This window comes from Hordeum vulgare, chromosome 7H (assembly GCF_904849725.1).
Source record: "Hordeum vulgare subsp. vulgare chromosome 7H, MorexV3_pseudomolecules_assembly, whole genome shotgun sequence".
In the NCBI taxonomy this organism is placed as follows: Eukaryota; Viridiplantae; Streptophyta; class Magnoliopsida; order Poales; family Poaceae; genus Hordeum; species Hordeum vulgare.
This window is the reverse complement of record NC_058524.1, coordinates 383,231,456-383,250,692: the sequence shown is the minus strand read 5'-3', so window position 1 is coordinate 383,250,692 and position 19,237 is coordinate 383,231,456. Positions and strand designations below refer to the sequence as shown.

Genomic DNA, 19,237 nt, shown 5'->3' with positions numbered 1-19,237 from the left:
GCACCTCTTTGCATATTGAGCTTCATTTAATGTGTAGGAGTTGATTGGTGTGCTTTGTCATACCATGCATAATTAATTGAAGATGCATCATATTTGTTTGCGAATAATGTCATGCATATGCAGTGTTGTTTATCGTGTGTTGTTTGTTGTATGCAGATTGTTTCTCCCTAATAGAGTCCGGAACCGCTTGTGAGGTTTCGTTTGACTAGGTCGGTTCGTCTATTTCACAGATTCATTTTTCTTTCAACCGGGATCTCACGCAAGATGATCATTTCCCTAAATACCACTACTACCATTGCTATACTAGTTGTCTCGTTTCTATCGCTATGTCTCGCTGCCTACCACCTGTTATGTCAACCCTCCCAACATTGCCATGAAAAGCCTTTAATCACCTCCACATCCTAACAAACCCTTGTTTGGCTATGTTACCGTTTTCTCATCCTTCTTATAGCCTTGCTAGTTGCAGGTGCAGTTCCTTCCATGTGAAAACATGGGTTCCTTGTGATATCACCATATTATTGCTATTTAATTTAATGCAACTATATACTTGGTAAGAGGTGGAAGTGTAACAGCCCGGAACAGACGCTCCAGAAGATTCCCCTTTTATTCCGTTGTCGCCGTGTGATTTATTTGGTTGTCGCATTCATCATCGCATTATGTGCATCATCCGCATTGCATCAGCACTTTGTTGCTGTCGGTTTTCAAACTCGCATCGATTACTAGTTGCTGGTTCTCCCTGTTTTTTGTCGTTGACCGTTTCAAGAGCAACCACACATGCACGCGTCCACGACATCATTTAAAATGTTTTTAAAGTGTGTAGAAAACTTTCTCGATTGAGTTGAAAGTTGGCTTGGGGTCTTGTTTTACTGTAGGTAGGCCGCCAGCCAAATTTCATTACAGTCGGAGTTTCTTTGATGCCCGGACCGTTAAACTTATAGCAGCACTATAGTCGGTCTAAATCGCACAAGTTTTGGTATTTTAAAACTTGTTGTCGGGCTGCCCTTCTTCCCTCTCTTCTCATGCCTAGCCCCTCTACACAGTGCACACACCCCTCACGTGTGTCCGATAACTTACCCAAACCCAAAACATATGGTCATGACCGTTGGATCCGGATCAACGCCGTAATACCCCAAATCATCATCGGTTGTTCACTTGGGCTCCCTAACATATTTATCTTGAATGTTCGATCTAAATCGAAGGGTCCAAACTCAACCCAATTTACATATCACCTACACAAAACCCGTAGACAAGTTTTCCTCGTTCGCCGCCGCCACTCTCTCGTGGATCCCATCAAATCCATCCATCCTCTCAGCAAACCACCTACTTCCTTGCTTTCAGCCGCGGGACAACCACCAGTGCCTCCACCTCGCTCCTGGACATGTCCAACCGCCCCCAGCCTCAGTCGTCTGCGTGACCTCATGAGCAGGAGCTCTCTCGCAGCCTTTCCGACCCGCAAGGATTCGCCGGAGTCCGACGTCGCCGGCTCCCCACAGGCCGACCCCGACGCCCTTTCCCCTTGCTTCCTGATTTCTTCACCTTTCGATGCTCTCTCTCATCTTTGTATTTTTTTCTCTCTGTTCCAACAGCTTGGGCTGCCGCCATGAATGCCATCTCAGGAGAGCCATGGCGCCACTTAAATCTCTATAGCCGCCATTGACACCCGAGATCCACTGTTCCCGTAGCCCTGTAGTAGCCTCCGTATGTGACCACGAGAGCCGCAGGTCCAGATCCATGTCCCACGCCCCAGCTTTCTCTCCGTTGCTCTCTCTTTTTTCCTCTGCTCAACTCTATCCCCTCGTCTCTTCTACAGGTCTAGAGGAACATCAAGTATGGCCTCGCCGCTGACCAGCCAGAGCACTGGATCTGCGCCACTCCACCGCCCCACAAACGGATCCGGAGGAACCTCGCCACTGTACATGCCCAGCCACGGTCATGGAGAAGTTGTCTCCGTTATTTTGTTGGTGTAGCTTTCAGATTCGCGTTAGCATATTGTTTCATGTTCAAACGTCCCCTTTGCATCGCAAACTTAGGATGTTTGGATACGTTTTAGTTTCATGATTAAGAGGATGCTTGATATGTTTTAATACCATGATAAAAAGTAATAAGACTAAAAATTGCTAGCTTCGCCCATGCTTGGATTCAAGTACTAAAAAGACTAAAATCAAATTAATGAGCATTTATTATCCTCCAAACCCTCCAGTCTAGAACTTGCATGAGATGTTAAATGAGGAGAGAGAGGACTAATGCATATTTTAGTAGGGGTACCTCTGACTAAAAGATTTTAGCCTCAAGACTAGTTTTAGCCTCTCTTTAGTCAGGGGTGCTTGGAACTTTAGCCTTTTAAAGAGACTAGTTTTACTCTTTTGGATCCAAGCACCCTCTAAGAGTAATGAGACTAAAACTTGCTAGCCTCACCCATGCTTGGATCCAAGTATTAAAGAGACTAAAATCAAGTTAATAAGCATTTATTATCCTTCAAACCCTCCAATTCAGAACTTGTATGAGGAGTTAAATGAGCAGAGAGAGAACTAATGTATATTTTAATAGGGGTACCCCTAACTAAAAGATTTTAGCCTCAAGACTAGTTTCAGCCTCTCTTTAATCAGGGATGTTTAGAACTTTAGCCTTTTAAAAAGACTAGTTTTAGTCAGACTAGTTTTAGTTTTTTGATCCAAGCACCCTCTTAATTGCAGTGCACTTGTTAGCGCCTCTGGGTTTTAACCAGGCGACCAAGTGTCAAATCCCCATTGGTGCGCTTTGATTTTGCATTTTCGCATCTCCAAAGGATCAGCTATTGCCATGTTTTATCAATGGCGGAGCCAATTTATTTCACAAGCACCGGACCTAGCTTTGTGCTGGTCAAATCCCAGTGCTTGCATTTTTTTTGTCTGTTTAGTTTATCATCCCTCAATAACAGCTGGGATCCAGATCCCATGTTGACCTTTCCATACTGACTAGGGTGATCACCCGCTAACCCCACTTGTGATTGATAGTGGCTAGCACAGCCGGTGTCTATTTTTCAATTTAAAATTGCACAATTTCACAAAAATAATTGAAACTTGCAAATCCATATAAATTGAACCGTGCATTATATGAGCACATGCTATATATGAATTTTGCTTAGTTTTATTTGTACTTTCACAATATCCACCTTTCACACATGTTAAAAATGTTTAACATTGTTCTTTCAGTAAATTTGCACAAATGCCATGTTAAAACGTGTTGTCACATAACTACTAACCATAGCTCCGATTAATATATTATACATATGTAACCTGACAAGAAAAATATGTAGAACAACATGGTGACATTTATTTTGCTGTTTAACAACGTTAAAATTGGATTATAGGCATAACAGTACCGAATCGTAATTTGCATGTGGGGCCTTTTCACAATTGTTATTCTTTGTTCTGGCCTCATTTAAACTAGCGTAGAGTTTCATGTAGTTTCATAATATCCTGGTGCATCCATTTTGACATGCTTGTGACTGTCATTTACATATATTTTGCATTCATGGCATATCATTTCGTGTTGCTCATATCTTTTACACTATAGCTCCGTTTTAAATGATCTATATATGTAAATCGACTAGAATGACGTGTGGAATAACATGGTCCACTTTATTTTGTTGTTTAATAAATATAAAACATGTTTAAGACAGATCTAGACCGATTTCGAAATTAACACATGGGCTCATTTCGTAAATGCTACATGTTATTTTTGACCTTATTTAAAATGCCTAGATAGTGTAGTTTATTTATACTTCATCACTTGCCATGTTTAATGACATTTAATATTGTCATGTACCTAAACGGGAGTGAACTAAGTAATTAAATATGGAATTTTGTGAATATGCAACTTGTTGCATATTGAGCTTCATTTAATGTGTAGGAGTTGATTGTTGTGCTTTGCCATGCCTTTCATAATTAAACCGGATATGCATAATATGTGATTGTGCTTCATGTCATGAATATGTGGGTGCATTATTGTGTGTTGATTGTTGTTTCTGGATTGTTTCTTCTCGATAAAGTTCCGAACCGCTTCGAGGTGTGAGGATTCGTTCGACTATGTTGGTTCGTCTTCTTCACTAATTTGTTCTTCTTTCAAGCGGGATCAGAGGCAAGATGGATCATTTCCCTAGATACCATTAATATCGGTGTCGTCCTAGTTGTCTCGTTTTCTTTCGTCATGTCTTGCTGCCTACCACTTAAATATCAGCCACTCAACATTTCCATGAAAAGCCTCTAACCCTTTCACATACCAGCAGACCCTTGTTTGGCTAAGTTACCGCTTGCTTAGCCTTCTTATAGCATTGCTAGTTGCATGTGAAGTTCCTTACATGTGAAATTATGGGTTCCTTGTTATATTACCGTATAATTGCTATTTAATGTAATGCACATATATACTGGGTAAAAGGTGGAAGGCTCGGTCCTCTAGCCTCGTGTTTTGTTCCATCTTTATCGCCCTAGTTACTTGTGTACCGGTGTATGTTCCATATATGAGCGCTCATAACATGCTTGGGGTTGTTATGGGGGCCCCCTTGATTTTTGTTTTGGGATAAAACTCTTCCGACAAGGCCCATTGTTGGTACTATATTTGCTCAACATAATAATACTGAACACCGTTAGTAACACATATGGAGTTAGCTTTTCCCGTGGATTAATTCAACATAATACATGGGGGCCAATGCTAATGGTGTTGGTCCCAAATGGGCTGCCTACGGGTCCACCGCAAGGAAACTCAAGAATTGGTTTTACTCGTAGCTAGTCCCACCCGATTGTGCCCTGAGAACAAGATACAAACTCTTATTGGGATCATCGGCATGTTGGGCGGCCTTGTTGAATTTGTTTTACCTTTCTCGAACATCTTGTGGGAGGAATTCCAAGGATACTTTAGGCTATCTCGAGGTTGAGGTTTTCCACTAGGAAGCCGAGGAGATTACGGGTATTATGTGGTCAAGGTTTCCGACGTAGTTTGTGGTAGTTTGTGATGAACTAGTTGGAGTACCCCTGCTGGGTTAATTCTTCCTGGGAGTCGTGCCCGTGGTTATGTGGCAACATGGAAACTTTGTTTAACATCCCGTTATAGATAACTTGATGTAAACTTAATTAAAATATGCCAACTGTGTGCGTAACCGTGACTGTCTCTTCTCGTGAGTTCTGTATCCGGAAGATGACACTGTGGGGTTATGTTTGACATAAGTAGGTGTTCGGGATCACTTCGAGATCCTTATTAGTTCACGAACGATATGCGTAGATCTTTCCCCCTTTTATTCTTGTACTCATAAGTTAGCCATTCAAATATATGCTTAGTTGCTTCTGCAGCCTCACCACTTAACCATACCTAACCCATTAAGCTTTGCTAGTCCTAATACCTTTGAAAATGAAATTGTTGAGTCCGTGTGGATCATAGATTACTACAACAACAGTTGCAGCTACAGGTAAAGCGATACTTTCAGGTGAGCGTGATGATTGTGCTATTTCGAGTTTCTTCTTCTTATTATTTTTCTTCTTCATCGATCTATGATGGCTTTCAGGCCGGCAACCTGGGATAGTAAGGATGGACGACGTTTTTTATAGTTTGATTTCATCCATAGTCAAACCCTCCTTTTTTCTACATGGTGATTGAATATATTTTTGTATTGTGTTGTTCATGTTGTAGCTTGTGGCGAGTGTAAGCCAATTCCATATACTCATCTATTTTGTACATGTACTTGTAACTATATACATTCTTGCTAAACAACGAGATGCACTTCTATACCTATCGAGGCCCTCGTGTCAAAATAAGGATAACATCGCATCATGGGCGTTACAAGTTGGTATTAGAGCAGTACTGGCCTAGGAGCCCCCTTGATTGATCGAACTTGGATGAGTTGAATCTAGTTAAAATGTACTTTGAATCTAGTTATATATCGGAGAGTATGATTCTTTTTAATCCTCTTCTATGCTTTGGTGAGGAATCATGATGGAGGAATTTTAATTCTACTCCTCTTCTCCCTCAATTTTTTTTTACGATCACACGAGTATTTTGGAAACCTCTATGATGTCGATGCGACAGAGTTCTGACTTAGTGCCTCCTATTGTCGAGGAGTTGGGCTTCAGGGGATTCTTGTCACACTCGCTATCATTCAGTTTTGTTAGTATCTTAGGACGGAGGATGTTCGAAATTGCTTCAATACTAGTAGTGGCGACAGGAGTCTAGCATCCCCAGTACTGGTGGAGAGCGTCCGGATGTACTTCCATACATGGTATTGTTGTGATTACGAGGGTCTGAGGTAGATGAGTTTCCGAGATCTCTAGTTATGTGTTGATGGATGTGATACACTGGACGGGTAGTGTTATTGCTAGGAGTTGAGTGATGGATTTTACTCCATGTATCCGTGGACCCGATTCCATAACCAGAAATTTTTGGAAGTTCTTAGGTGGGAATTCAAGTAGTTACCTAAGATTAGAGTCCAAGAAATGCATGATGTGAGGTTGGGGTTCGACATCTAGTGGATTAGTTTGTTCTCGTTGTGTCTTAAAGAGTCCTTGTAGGTTCCTATGACTAGGGGGCGCTTTGTATGTCGTGTGCACTGTCTTGTAGATGATGGCTACTGTAGGATATAGCCCATGTGAACCTTACAACGAAAATATCAAGCAAAATCTCTGTATTATATTTGTTTTCGGCTTGTTTAGTAAGCTTCATCCTTTGTTTTGTTGGAGTATGGTAATTCGAATTGCTTCAATGCCAAGTGATGATTTCAAATATTTCTTAAGTAGTGTTCTCATATTCTATGGGAGTGTTGATCCTTTTGTTCAACCGGAGTTGTCATGTCAAATTCTTTCAACCGGTGTGTTCTCTTCGAGTTAATTCGATCCTCTACAATATTTGCAAGATCAATCTCTCATTTCTTTCCGGAGTTCGTCTCATCTGTCCGAAGTTGTCTTTGTTTTCCCCTCCCTCCCGCCCTTTTTCTTCTTCAGTGATTAGACTATCATCAAAATGCCCTTTTTTCAATTATGCTTCTGCTTTCTTTTCTTCTATATCGTATCTGGTGATTCATTGTGAATATGCTTAGGTGCTAATTTCATTGTTCTTCATTCTTGTTTTCTCTCCGGTGGATTCAATTCAAGCTTTCGGTGTTCATCATATCCTTTTCATTCCTTAAATGCTTCCCTTGTTGGAAATTCTTATTCAAGCCTCTCTTGTTCCTTCATCCCTTTTTATTCTATCCGGAATGCAAAAGATATCTCAGAATATTCGTGTTTTCATCAAATCCTTCAATTATTTAGAGCTTCTCACCTCATCAAGTTTTAATTTGTACCAATGCAATCTCTCTTCCTAAGAAATATTTTCAACGGTGGTTTCTTTTGAGTGGGCCCATAACCCACAGATATTCCCAGGATTTACATGGCTCTTCTAATCTCTTCTGGAACTCTCTAATTCTTTTCAAGTATGACGTAAGTATGATTTTCATTAGTCATATTCCTTTTCCAAGATCATTTTTAAATTGTCTTCAACGTTGCCACAACCGTTCTTTATTCATTCTTCTGGAGTCTTTCAGTAATTCATGGTGGTGTTGCTTATCATCATTCTTAGCACTGAAGACCGAAGAAGTGTTTCTCTTAAATCTTGTCCGTTGTTTTGACGATTGTCATCTCAGCTTCGTGGTCTCTCTCAAGTTATTTTTGATCATGAGAAATTCCTTCCATATCTATCCGGTGCATTTCAGTGTTGTGTTCATTTCTCGATCCTCCGAAGGCCATCATTTTAGAAGATTAGTTCGTTCTTTTCTTTCATCTTTCATTCTCTAATTATTCTCAATTGTTGTCTCTTCATTCATATCTTAATTATTCTGGTGTCTCATTCAAGTTTTTTGTTAGGTAACTCAAGATCTCTTTGTTGTCATGTATTCCATTCATTTCTAATATCCCCATCTATTTTAAATTATTACTGGTGGATCATGCTCTCTTCGTCTCGTGTATCTCCATTCATTTATACATCCTCATTCATTCAAAATTCTTACCGGTGTTTCATTGAAGACTTTTTCAGTTTGCGCCCTATCTTTCTCTCCAATCTTTTCAAGAAGATTAAGTAGTATGCTAAATCCGTTGTTGTCATAAATTTAGCTTGATGAAGGATAAGCATAACACAATTCTTATTCTTGTTCTTATTACATCAAGATGATTTCATTATTTTCCGGAGTTGCTCATCATATCAAATTCTTTATTCCAAATGCTTCATCTTTTCTTTCGGAAGTTCCAAGTTTTCTCAAGTATCCCTTCGTGAAGCCTCGTCTAAATCTTTGAAAGGTTATAATCTTATTCTTTCCAACCTTCATTTTGTTTTATCATTCTTTTGTATACGGAGGTTCTTCATGGTGGTTCTTCAAGGATCTAATTCATTCTCAAGGTGTACTTCAAGATTTTGTTGCAGGACCTCAAGTATTCTTTATCTTGCATTTGGAACTGCAATTCTTCCTCCATTATCCTTTGAGGTGGTGTTATAGCATTCTTAACTCATGGAGAGTCTCGAAGACAATTTGTTTCAAGAATGACATATTTAAACCCACGAATTCTTTGATCATGGGACATTTTCAACCCACCTTTTCTTCCGTTGAGCTATCTTGGATTAGATTTCACCTAAAGCTTTTCATAAGGGTTGTTGCTATTATGGAGATCATAGTTTGTCCAAGTTCTCAGTGTATCCTCTTGACGTAAGAAGTTTTGCATATCTTGTTGCTTCCAAACATTCTCTGTTTCTCTTAGTGGCCGGTTGTCACCTCATTATTTTGAGATGTTTTCCATAAGCCCACCACAAGATTATTCTTTTTGTTGTTGATTTTTCAATAACTCAATTCAATCTTTCCTTGTAAGCATACTTCTTAAATTGATTGTGATAGAAGTAGTCATTTTCTTATCCTTTTTTCTTTCTAGTGATCTATCTTATATTCTCTTGTTCCGTGTTGTTCTATTTGACCTTCATCTCAGTTTGTCAAGATCTTGTTCTTCCCTAGCTTGTCCATTTAACCCTTGTGTTGTGAAATCTTTTCAAGTTCTTTCATCTTATCAATTTTTTCCTCTATTTCCTGTCGAGGTGCTGCGGAAATTTCTTTTGAATTCTTGCTTGTTCCTCATGTCATTCTTCATCTTCTTTCTATCTTCAAGTTTCGTTGGTTTCACTCGTTTGTCAAAGAATCGATTAAGTTCTACCTATTGATCTTTCTCTTCCTCTTCCCTTTTTCATGCTTAGATCACGGGACGGGATCTCTTGTTAGTGTAGGAGAGTTGTAACAGCCCGGAAAAGACGCTTTAGAAGATTTCCCTCTTATTCCGTTGTCGCCGTGTAATTTGTTTGGTTTTCGCATTCATCATCGCATCATGTGCATCATTCGCATTGCATCGGCACTTCGTTGCCGTCAGTTTTCAAACTAGCATCCGTTATTAGTTGTCGGTTCTTCCCTTTTTTGTTGACTATTTCAAGACCGACCACACATACATGCGCCCGCGACATCATTTAAAATGTTGTTTTTAAAAAGGATGTATAGAAGTTTCTCGGATTAGGTTGAAAGTTGGCATACGGTCTTGTTTTAGTGTAGGTAGGCCGCCTACCAAATTTCATCGCAATCCGAACTCGTTTGATGCCCGAGCCTTAAACCTATACTGACACTATAACCGGCCTAAATCACAAATGTTTTGGTATTTTAAAACTTGTTGTCGGGCTGCCCGTCTTTCCTCTCTTGTCATGCCTAGCCCCTCTACACAATGCACACATCCCTCACGTGCGTCCGATATCTAGCCCGAACCCGAATCATACCGTCATGACCGTTGAATCCGGATCAACCCCGTAAAACACCAAATTATCGTTGGTTGTTCACTTGGGCTCCCTAATCTATTTATCTCGATCGTCCGATCTAAATCAAAGGGTCCAAATCCAAACCGTTTGCGGATACCCATCAAATCCATCCATCCTCTCAGCAAACCACCTTCTTCCTAGCTTTCAGCCACGAGCCAACTACCACCGGCTACACGTGGCTCCTGGACACGTCCAGCCGCCCCCAGTCTCAGTCGTCTGCTTGACCTCAGGAGCAGGAGCTCTCCCGTAGACTCATGGCTCCGGCGCCCGGGTACCTTCCCGTCCCGCCAGGACACGTCCAGCCGCCCCCAGTCTCAGTCGTCTGCTTGACCTCAGGAGCAGGAGCTCTCCCGTAGACTCATGGCTCCGGCGCCCGGGTACCTTCCCGTCCCGCCAGGATTCGCAGGAGCCCCACATCATTGGCGCCCCGTAGGCCGGCCCCGACGCCCTTTCCCCTTGCTTCCTGTTTTCTTCACCTTTAGAGGCTCTCTCTCATCTTTGTATTTTTTTTCTCTCTGTTCCAACAGCTTGGGCAGCCTCCATGAACGCCATCTCACGAGATCCATGGCGCCACTTGAAGCTCTGTAGCCGCCATTGACACCCGAGGTCCACTGCGCTCGTAGCCCTGTAGCAGCCTTCATCCACTACCACCGAAGCCGCAGGTCCAGCTCCATGTCCCGCGCCCCTGCTTTGTCTCTGTTGCTCTCTTTTTCCCTCTGCTCAACTCTCTCCCCTTGTCTCTTCTATCTACAGGTCTAAAGGAACATCAAGTATGGCCTCGCCGATGACGAGCCAGAGCACTGGATCCACGACACTCCGGCGCCCCTCGCACGGATGCGGAGGAACCACGCCGCTGTATGTGCCCAGCCACGGTTGTGGAGAAGCTATCTCCGTTATCTTGTTCGTGTAGCTTTCAGATTCGCGTTAGCAGGTTGTTTCATGTTAGCACCTCTGGGTTATAACCAGGAGACCAATGGTCAAATCCCCGTGGGTGCGCTTTTATTTTGCATTTTCGCATCTCCAAAGGATCAGCTATTGCCCTATTTTATCAACTAGTGCCAGAAAACGCGGCGCAGGCCGCGCCGGTGGTAATGATCGTTTAAATATTTTGTGAGGAAGATGATATTGCAAATAGCACAACATCAAAGTGCACAATCACAACATACTGAAGTGTAAAATAATTTATTGGCTGCACTAACGCTAGTTTCTAAAGTAATAGATGGCCAGCTAGGGGATATCTACCCAAAATAAATCACATCCAGCGGATGATGAGTTACAATATTAATTTTAAAAATACAGAATAGGTCAATGTCATCTCTCTACACCACCAATTTCCCCTGCTATTTGCAAATTATGCAAAGTAGTCAAATAAGGCAAAAGTTCCTCAGTATCCGGATTGGCGCAGTCGAAACTTGCTGATGGAAAAATCATCCTAACACTCTTGCTGATGACAACAATTGTTTTTATCCCGTACATCAAATATTGATCTAAATTTCTGAAGAGCAAAGAAATTATATCAGAATCAAATTCATAGGTACCTGCAGATTACTACATGGCTATGTACATCAAATGTTGATCTAAATTTCTGAAGAGCAAAGAAATTATATCAGAATCAAATGCATAGGTACCTGCAGATTACTACATGGCTATGGCTTTATGGATGTATGTACTGGTTGCCTGGAAGGAATAGTAATTTGAGTTTGTAATATGTGTCTGGAAATCTAGAAACTGAGAGGTACTCTGATAGGAGAGGAAACAATATCAAAAAAGTAAGAACTATAGAAATATAAAGATTCACCAAGAAACCCAGATAGCTGCATGCATTGTTGATTTTGCCGAACTAACTACTTTTGCAATATTTGAATAGCTTAAGAAATGATCACATCACATAACATGATGTCAAAATTGCAGCCATAAATTGGTGATACAAAATCAAAGTTAGGCATAATCAAAGATAAAACTACGGTCATCTCTAAAAAGTTACTATTCATATGTTCATTCAATGTTTTCCCCAGTTTTTACCATTGAAGGGAGCACACAAACACCATAGCAAGAAAAAGTAACAAAGTTACATCCAGATTCCAATGTTTTTTCTAGAAAGAATACGCCTATCTGAAAACAGAATTTACCAACAAAAAAGGAAAATCACCTTGAAACAGAACCAAAGGCTGTGAATTTCTTGCCGGCAGTGACGCGCGTGTCTCCATTGAACATGCACCCAAATAGCCTGCGCAAAATATATGTGTATACCTTTTTCTCTACCCAATATTTGATTGACATTAAGAACCAACGGGAAAAAAATCAAAGAGTAAACTAATACCAGGAAGCATCTCATCCAATATCATAATATCTGAGAGCATTGTAAATTAAAATAGTACTTTCCAAATCATGAAATGAATCCACGGAAGCATCTCACAAAGTATAACAATTCCTGCTGGGCACATGGTACTGGTTGATGCAGATGGTGTGCAAGCGATGTTGACAGGTATCAAGCTAGCTCCGACGCATTTAGAGATGTGGGTGCTCGGGATGGGGATCTTGCGCTCGCGTATGCCAACCTTGCCAGAGATCTTGTCACGCCACCACTTGAGGCGGATGATCTGGCCAACTACAATTGTTGGGATGACCGTAGCAAGCAGTCGCCAGTCGCCACCATGCATCCACAATCTTGGTTGCAGACATAAAAATTGGTAAATCAAAGTGCCAAAAGATATATATTTCATCGAGTCCATCACAACGAAATCAAATTGTAAGGACAGAATCCAGAAACGAAACGAACAAAAAATAGAGACGAAAAGTAGAGGAGAAGCTGCTAAAAAGTCCCTTGCTCTGGTCGCTGCAGGTGTGGAAGGCAGCCACAGAAGAGATGTGAGGGTTAGACGGCAGCCGTGCACCCGAAGGCACATAACATGTGAACCGATGAATCGAAGAGAGGAGAAGCAGGCAAAGAGACCAAGCCGGAGGCACGAGCAGAGCAGCCGTCGGGCACAGCACGGCCGCACAGATTACCCCAACACAAATAATAGGGTTTCCGCGGGAGGGATGTCAAGTCTAGAACGGAGAGAGGATTGAGAGATTTGGAAAGGAAAAGACCAGGGTAGAGTCCTGCCGGCAGGTGACGGCACGGGAGACGGCCAGCGTCCGCCGGAATCGGCGGTGGTGGCGCTTGGCTCTGAGGTTGTCGAGAAAGAAAAAAGACGGGTCAAGAAAGAGACTTGGGCGAGCAGGGGACATCGAGAAGCAAAGCGTTGGGCGAGTGGAAGAGAGAAAATCTGTTACGGCAAGGAAGAGAACTGCAGTAAAGACAACCACGTAATTGTTTGATAGACCAGCCACGTAAACCTCCAACAGTAGTCGGTAGGAGAAACTAAAAAAAAAAAGAGAAAATCCAAATGCTAGCCGGTTTAGTATAGTAGCTTATGGCCGAGCCAATTTATGTCACAAGCACCGGACCTAGCTTTGTGGCTAGCACCCCATCTCTTGGGCGAGAGATTAAGGGGTCAGATCCGAGTGCTTGCATTTATTTCTGTGTTTAGTTTATCATCCCTCCGTGACAGCTGGGATCCACAGCCCCTGTTGACCTTTCCATATTGACTCGGGTGATCACCACCTAGCCCCACTTGTCATTGAAAGTGGCTAGCACAGCCGGTGTCTATTTTAGTTTTTTTTTCAATTTAAAATCGCACAATTTCACAAAAATAATTAAGACTTTTGCAAATCCAAAAAATTTAACCATGCATCATATGAGGACATGATATATATGAATTTATTTCTACTTTCACAATATCCAACTTTCACACGTGTTAAAAATGTTTAACATTGTTCTTTGATTAAATTTGCATAAACGCCGTGTTAAAATGTTTTGTCTTATAACTAATTAACCATAACTCCGATCAATATGTTCAACATATGTAATTTGATTTAAAAAGTATAGAACAACATGGTGATTTTTATTTTGCTGTTTAACAATGCTAAAATTGTGTTATAGGCAGAACAATACCGAATTGTAATTTGCATGTGGGACTTTCCACAATTGTTATTCATTGTTCCCGCCTCATTTAAACTTGTGCATAATTTCATGTAGTTTCAAAGTATGTTGGTGCATCCATTTTAACATGCTTGTGACTATCATTTGCATACATTTTGCATTCATGGCATATCATCCTGTGTTGCTCATATCTTTTAAACCGTAGCTCCTTTTTAAATGATCTATATATGTAAATTGACTAGAATGACGTGTAGAATCACATGGTATACTCCATTTTGCTGTTCAATAAATATAAAGCATGTTTAGTACAGATCTAGACCAATTTCAAAATTAGCATATGGGGTCATTTCGGAAATGTTATATGTTGTTTCCGACCTCATTTGAAAATGTCTAGATAGTGTACTTTATTTATGCTTTACCGCTTGTCATGTTTAACAACATTTAATATTGTCGTGTACCTAAACAGGAGTGATTTAGGTAATTAAATATGGAATTTCGTCAATATGCAACGAGCTTCATTTAATGTGTAGGAGTTGATTGTTATGCTTTGCCTTCCTTGCATAATTATATCGGACATGCACCATATGTGATTGTGCTTCAGGTCATGAATATGTGTTGGTGTTATTGTGTTGATTGTTGTTTCCAGATTGTTTCTTCTCGATAGAGTTCCGAACCGCTTTGAAGTGTGAGGTTTCGTTTGACTACGTTGGTTCTTTTGCTTCACGGATTCGTTCTTCTTCCAAACGGGATCACATGCAAGATAATCATTTTCCTAGATACCATTACTATCATTGTCATGGTAGTTGTCTTATTTCTTTCGCTATGTCTTGCTGCCTTCCACTTCAATGTCAGCCTCCGAACATTGCCATGAAAAGCCTCTAACCCTTCCACATCCCGGAAAACCCATGTTTGTCTATGTTACCGCTTGCTCAGCCTTCTTATAGCATTGCTAGTTGCAGGTGTAGTTGCTTCCTTGTGAAAACAAGGGTTCCTTGTATATTACCATATAATTGCTATTTAATGTAATGCACCTATATACTGGGTAAAAGGTCGAAGGCTCGGCCCTCTAGCCTGGTGTTTCGTTCTATCTTTGTTGCCCTAGTTACGTGTGTACCGGTCTTATGTTCCATAAACGAACGCTTCTAACATGCTCCGGGTTGTTATGGGGACCCCCTAGATTTTTGTTTTAGGATAAAACTCTTTCGACAAGGCCCAACATTGGTACTATATTTGCTCAACATAATAATACTAAACACTGTTAGTAAGGCATAGGGAGTTAGCGCTACCCGTGGATTAATTCAACATAATACAGGGGGCAGTGTTGATGGTGTTAGTCCCAAATGGGTTGTCTGTGGGGCCACCACGAGGAAATTCGAGGATTGGTTTTACTCGTAGCTAGTCCCATCCGATTGTACCGTGAGAACGAGATATGCTGCTCCAATCAGGATTGTCGGCACGTCAGGCGGCCTTCCTGGATTTGTTTTACCTTTCTCGAACGTCTTGTGCGAGGAATTCCAAGGATACTTTGGGCTATCTTGAGGTTGAGGTTTTCCACTAGGAAGACGAGGAGATTACGGGTTTTTCATGGTCGAGGTTTCCGATGCAGCTTGTGGTAGTTTGTGATGGACAAGTTGGAGCACCCCTCCAGGGTTACATCTTTCTGAGAGTCGTGCCCGCGGTTATGTGGCAACTTGGAAACTTTGTTTAACATCCGATTCTAGATAACTTGAAGTAAACATAATTAAAATATGCCAACTTTGTGCATAATCGTGTCTGTCTCATCTCGTGAGTTCTGCATCCGGAAGAGGACATGGGGGTGGGGGTTATGTTTGACATAAGTAGGTGTTTAGGATCACTTCGAGATCATTATCAGTTCATGTCTGATATGCATAGATCTTCCCCCTTTTATTCTTGTACTCGTAAGTTAGTGATACGTCCCAAACTATCGGGGGGATAACCCCGGGGTAGGCTCATCGAGCCTGCTCCTTTACCTCCGGCCCAAAAGGAATGACCAAGAACAATTCCCCAAGGCCCAAGTCCTCTGGCCGGCTAGGCTACACCTACCGGCTAGGGGACGAGACAGCCAACTCCCCGGTCGGCCAAGCAGAACCTGCCGGCTAGAAGCAAGACGGCTACCTCTTCCTGGTCGCCTAGGAAAAGCCAGCCGGCTAGGGACGAGGCGGCCGTGCCCAAGCCGGCTAGCCAAGCAGGCTAGCCGGCTAGGGATCTCAAGTCACATCAGATCGTAGGTCATGACGAGACCCTATGATTAAAGGTGGCTACGCGTCAGCAAGGGTACTGGATCGGAGTGCACGGCAGGTACCAGCATCGACGGCCACGCCACTGACCTACTCCGGCTCTGATCCATAACCCAGCACAATGTCGGCCGTCAAACTCCCACTCCATTACTGCACTGTGCATGGGAACAGTGGAGGCGGCCGTACCGTCTTCCCATGAAGAATCTCGCTGGACGACGCCGAACGTACCACGCGTGTCCTGCGTCAACCTTACGCGAGAGCCTCATTGGCTAGCTGGCGGGTCCCACAGCCAGACGGGATCTCGTAGCCGGCGGGCCCCTCAGGCGACAAGACAAGATCCTCGTGGCCCCCCTGGCCAGCCGGGTCCCACTCTTGTACCCTTTATCCATATTGTAGGCCGGTGGGTTCGTCTATAAAACCCCCGGCCCCCTCCATGGAGAGGGTCGGTCAACAGTTTACACACACACACCAACCACATAGGAGAGGTAGAGACGAGCCGACTGCTCCCTTCTTCCTCCTCCGCAATACAGCTCCAGGAGCAACCTTGTAATCCCATCCATATACATCATACACTCCGGCAGGACTAGGGGTATTATCTCTACGGAGAGCCCTGAACCTGGGTACATCGTGTGTTCCATGCTTGTACCAACCTCGCCCCCAGCGCCCTCCATTGCGACTTCGGTTATCACCTACTTTAGCTTACCCATGGCATATGTTGTGAGTATTCACCGACATTTGGCGCCCACCGTGGGGCCGATCACGACAATGGCTGGCTTTACGCGCTGGGCGGGGCCCCGCACCTACACCACCGGATGCATCGCGTCTGGACCGATCTGCATGCCCGTGGAGCCCGCCTTCGATGAGGCAACACCGATTATGATCGACGTCCCGGTCCGCCATGCGGATTCGCACGAGGTGTCCGATGACGAGGCGCCTCCTAGCATCGTCGTCGCTGCTATGGAGAACCTCAACGTTCTCTTTAGCGACCTGCGCCTCAATGATGGTCCTCGCTACTTCGGCAAGGACTTCGATGTCGAGGCGTTGTGCGCCAGCTTCAGTAGGCTCTTGCTGAGACGCCTACACACGACGTGTACCCCAGCAACGTACTTGTCTTCGACGGCCCTCCGCCGTCTGTGGGGTTCTTCACCCCATACCATGTCGCCACCGTCTCCAATGTCGTGGAGGTGATGGTCATCGGTGCCGGCACCAGCACGACTCAGGGAAAAGCGTCAGCAAACGCTGCTGATCCTGCTGCTGTCACCGCTGACACTCTTCAGGCTGCGCTCACCGGCCTGAAGACGCCCATCGCCGCCTCCACAAACCCTAACGACGCACGAGCCTCACTGGAGGAGGATCGCAGGCATATCTTGGAGGAAGGCATCGACGTCGCCTCGGCGAAGCGCCGGATGGAGGCCACGCAGCGCGAGTATAACTCCGCATACGGCCTCACTCCGGTTTCCGAGGCCCCTAGCCGGCTTGGGTCGGTCCGTGGCCGCGGCCGGTTCATTGCCGAGATTCTATGCGGCAAACAACCCGTCTACGAGACTCCTGCAGCCAACTTGCGTGCAGCACAGGCGGCCATGGAAGAAATGCCAAGCTTCGAGGATGAGGAGCGCTCCTTCCAGGAGAAGCGGGTCAAGGATCTCCTTGACGCCGCCAACGAACAGCAGACACGGCTTGACCGCGATCAGGCCCAATCAGAGTCTCCGGGACCCAACCCCGGAGCACGCCGCAACCCTAGCGGTCATCACCACGCCGAAGGATCTTCCTCGCATCGCACTTCCGATCGGAAGGGCGAAGGAAGCCAAGACAGGCGCTCCCAGCGCCAGAGCGAGCACACTTCGAGTAGGCGCCGCGGGGGGACGAGAGCGACTCGGTGTATGAGGTTCCTCGTCCGGGGAGGACCCATGCCACCGGCTCGCAAGGTGCCCTTCCGGTCGTGGCTCGTATCGGCGCTCGCGTTCCCCTGGGCGATTAGGACGCCCGCAGGCGTCTCAACGCCCTGGCCCAGTCATCCCTTCTGGAGGAGGACGGCCCCATCAGTCCGACCTGCTTCGGCCCCCGGATCCGAGGGGAGCCGTTTCCCCGAGGCTTCACCTTGCCTCGGGATACTCCCAAGTACAACGACACCGCCAAGCCAGAGGACTGGCTGATCGACTACACCACCGCCATTGGCATTGCCACGGGTAACAAACGCGTAGCAGTCCGCTACGTGCCACTCATGTTGGCCGGCTCGGCTCGGACTTGGCTTAACAGCCTTCCAGCCGACAACGTCAACTCCTGGGTGGACTTTGAGGAGGCGTTCGTCCGCAACTTCACTGGCACTTACAAACGCCCTGGCCGGCCTCGTGAGCTGGCCATGTGCGTCCAGAGGCCCGACAAACGCCTTCGCGACTACGTCACTCGCTGGACGGAGCTTCACAACTCCTGTGAGGGAGTACATGAGGTACAGGCCATCCAGTACTTCATCGACGGTTGCCGAGACGGTACTCTCCTCAAGCACAAGCTCATGTGCTCGGAGCCCACCTCTCTGGCGGTGCTCATGGCCAAGGCGGACAAGTACGCCACGGCCGACTCCATGATGCGAGTCAAGGTGACCGCCTCGGACAAGGCTGTCCCCACGCCGGCTACTCCCAAGCCGGCTGGAGACAATCGAGGTGGCCAGAACAACAACAAGCGCAAGGCGGATCAGCTAGATTCACGCTCCAACAACAAGTTGGTAGCGAGCGTGGAGGGTGAGGCGTGTGCTTCTCAAGCCGGCTCTCAACGGAAGTGGCCCAACAGGGGCAACTGGTTGCCCAAGCAGACTTTCGGGCAGCTACTTGACGCCCCCTGCGAGATGCACTCTGGGGCACAGCCTTCTACCCACACCCTTCGACAGTGCAGCTTTGCACGACGGCTGTCGCAAGGGGAGGGCCTGCCGGCTACCCCAGGTGCGCAGGCTGCGCCTCTAGCCCCGGCTGCTGGTCCTGCTCCGGCTCCACCACCACCGCCTCGCAACGACGGCCGCCTCCACGATGACTACCCCCATCAAGACGGAGCATTCGTCGTCTTCACCAGTGAAGGCGACGACAAGCATAGCCTGCGCCAGCGACGACGCGAGGTGAATGCCACGGTTCCCCCGGTTCCCCAATACATGTATTGGTCCGAAAGG

The 19,237-nt window shown here is 44.9% G+C and overlaps 1 protein-coding gene and 3 long non-coding RNA genes across 7 annotated transcripts; 2 read left to right on the top strand and 2 right to left on the bottom strand.

Moving 5' to 3' along the window:
- Nucleotides 1-1,134: 1,134 nt before the first annotated feature.
- Nucleotides 1,135-2,124, top strand: LOC123408810. The gene is made up of 2 exons (XR_006612792.1): nt 1,135-1,721; nt 1,811-2,124. It is a non-coding gene; the product is annotated as an uncharacterized LOC123408810 (long non-coding RNA).
- Nucleotides 2,125-9,642: 7,518 nt separating this feature from the next.
- On the bottom strand, nt 9,643-10,275 carry LOC123408809. Its single transcript, XR_006612791.1, has 2 exons — nt 10,219-10,275; nt 9,643-10,112 (listed from the first exon to the last, which is right to left on the bottom strand). It is a non-coding gene; the product is annotated as an uncharacterized LOC123408809 (long non-coding RNA).
- On the top strand, nt 10,061-10,903 carry LOC123408808. Of its 2 annotated transcripts, XR_006612790.1 has the most exons (3): nt 10,061-10,266; nt 10,365-10,499; nt 10,591-10,903. It is a non-coding gene; the product is annotated as an uncharacterized LOC123408808 (long non-coding RNA). The 2 variants fall into 2 exon arrangements; XR_006612789.1 differs by lacking the exon at nt 10,061-10,266 and having other exon boundaries at nt 10,277-10,499.
- Nucleotides 10,904-11,076: 173 nt separating this feature from the next.
- Nucleotides 11,077-13,218, bottom strand: LOC123408807. Of its 3 annotated transcripts, XM_045101850.1 has the most exons (4): nt 12,158-13,218; nt 11,987-12,064; nt 11,466-11,514; nt 11,077-11,332 (listed from the first exon to the last, which is right to left on the bottom strand). In XM_045101850.1, exon 1 carries the CDS (start codon nt 12,741-12,743, stop codon nt 12,204-12,206), a length of 540 nt encoding a protein of 179 aa, XP_044957785.1. In that variant the 5' UTR covers nt 12,744-13,218; the 3' UTR covers nt 11,077-11,332; nt 11,466-11,514; nt 11,987-12,064; nt 12,158-12,203. The 3 variants fall into 3 exon arrangements, with proteins under 3 accessions (XP_044957785.1, XP_044957784.1, XP_044957786.1); XM_045101849.1 differs by having other exon boundaries at nt 11,987-13,218; XM_045101851.1 differs by lacking the exon at nt 11,466-11,514 and having other exon boundaries at nt 11,987-13,218.
- Nucleotides 13,219-19,237: the final 6,019 nt, after the last annotated feature.

What these genes read in the sequence shown, in the direction of transcription:
- LOC123408807 (XM_045101849.1), bottom strand. Translation starts at nt 12,743, where the DNA reads ATGTGCCTTCGGGTGCACGGCTGCCGTCTAACCCTCACATCTCTTCTG.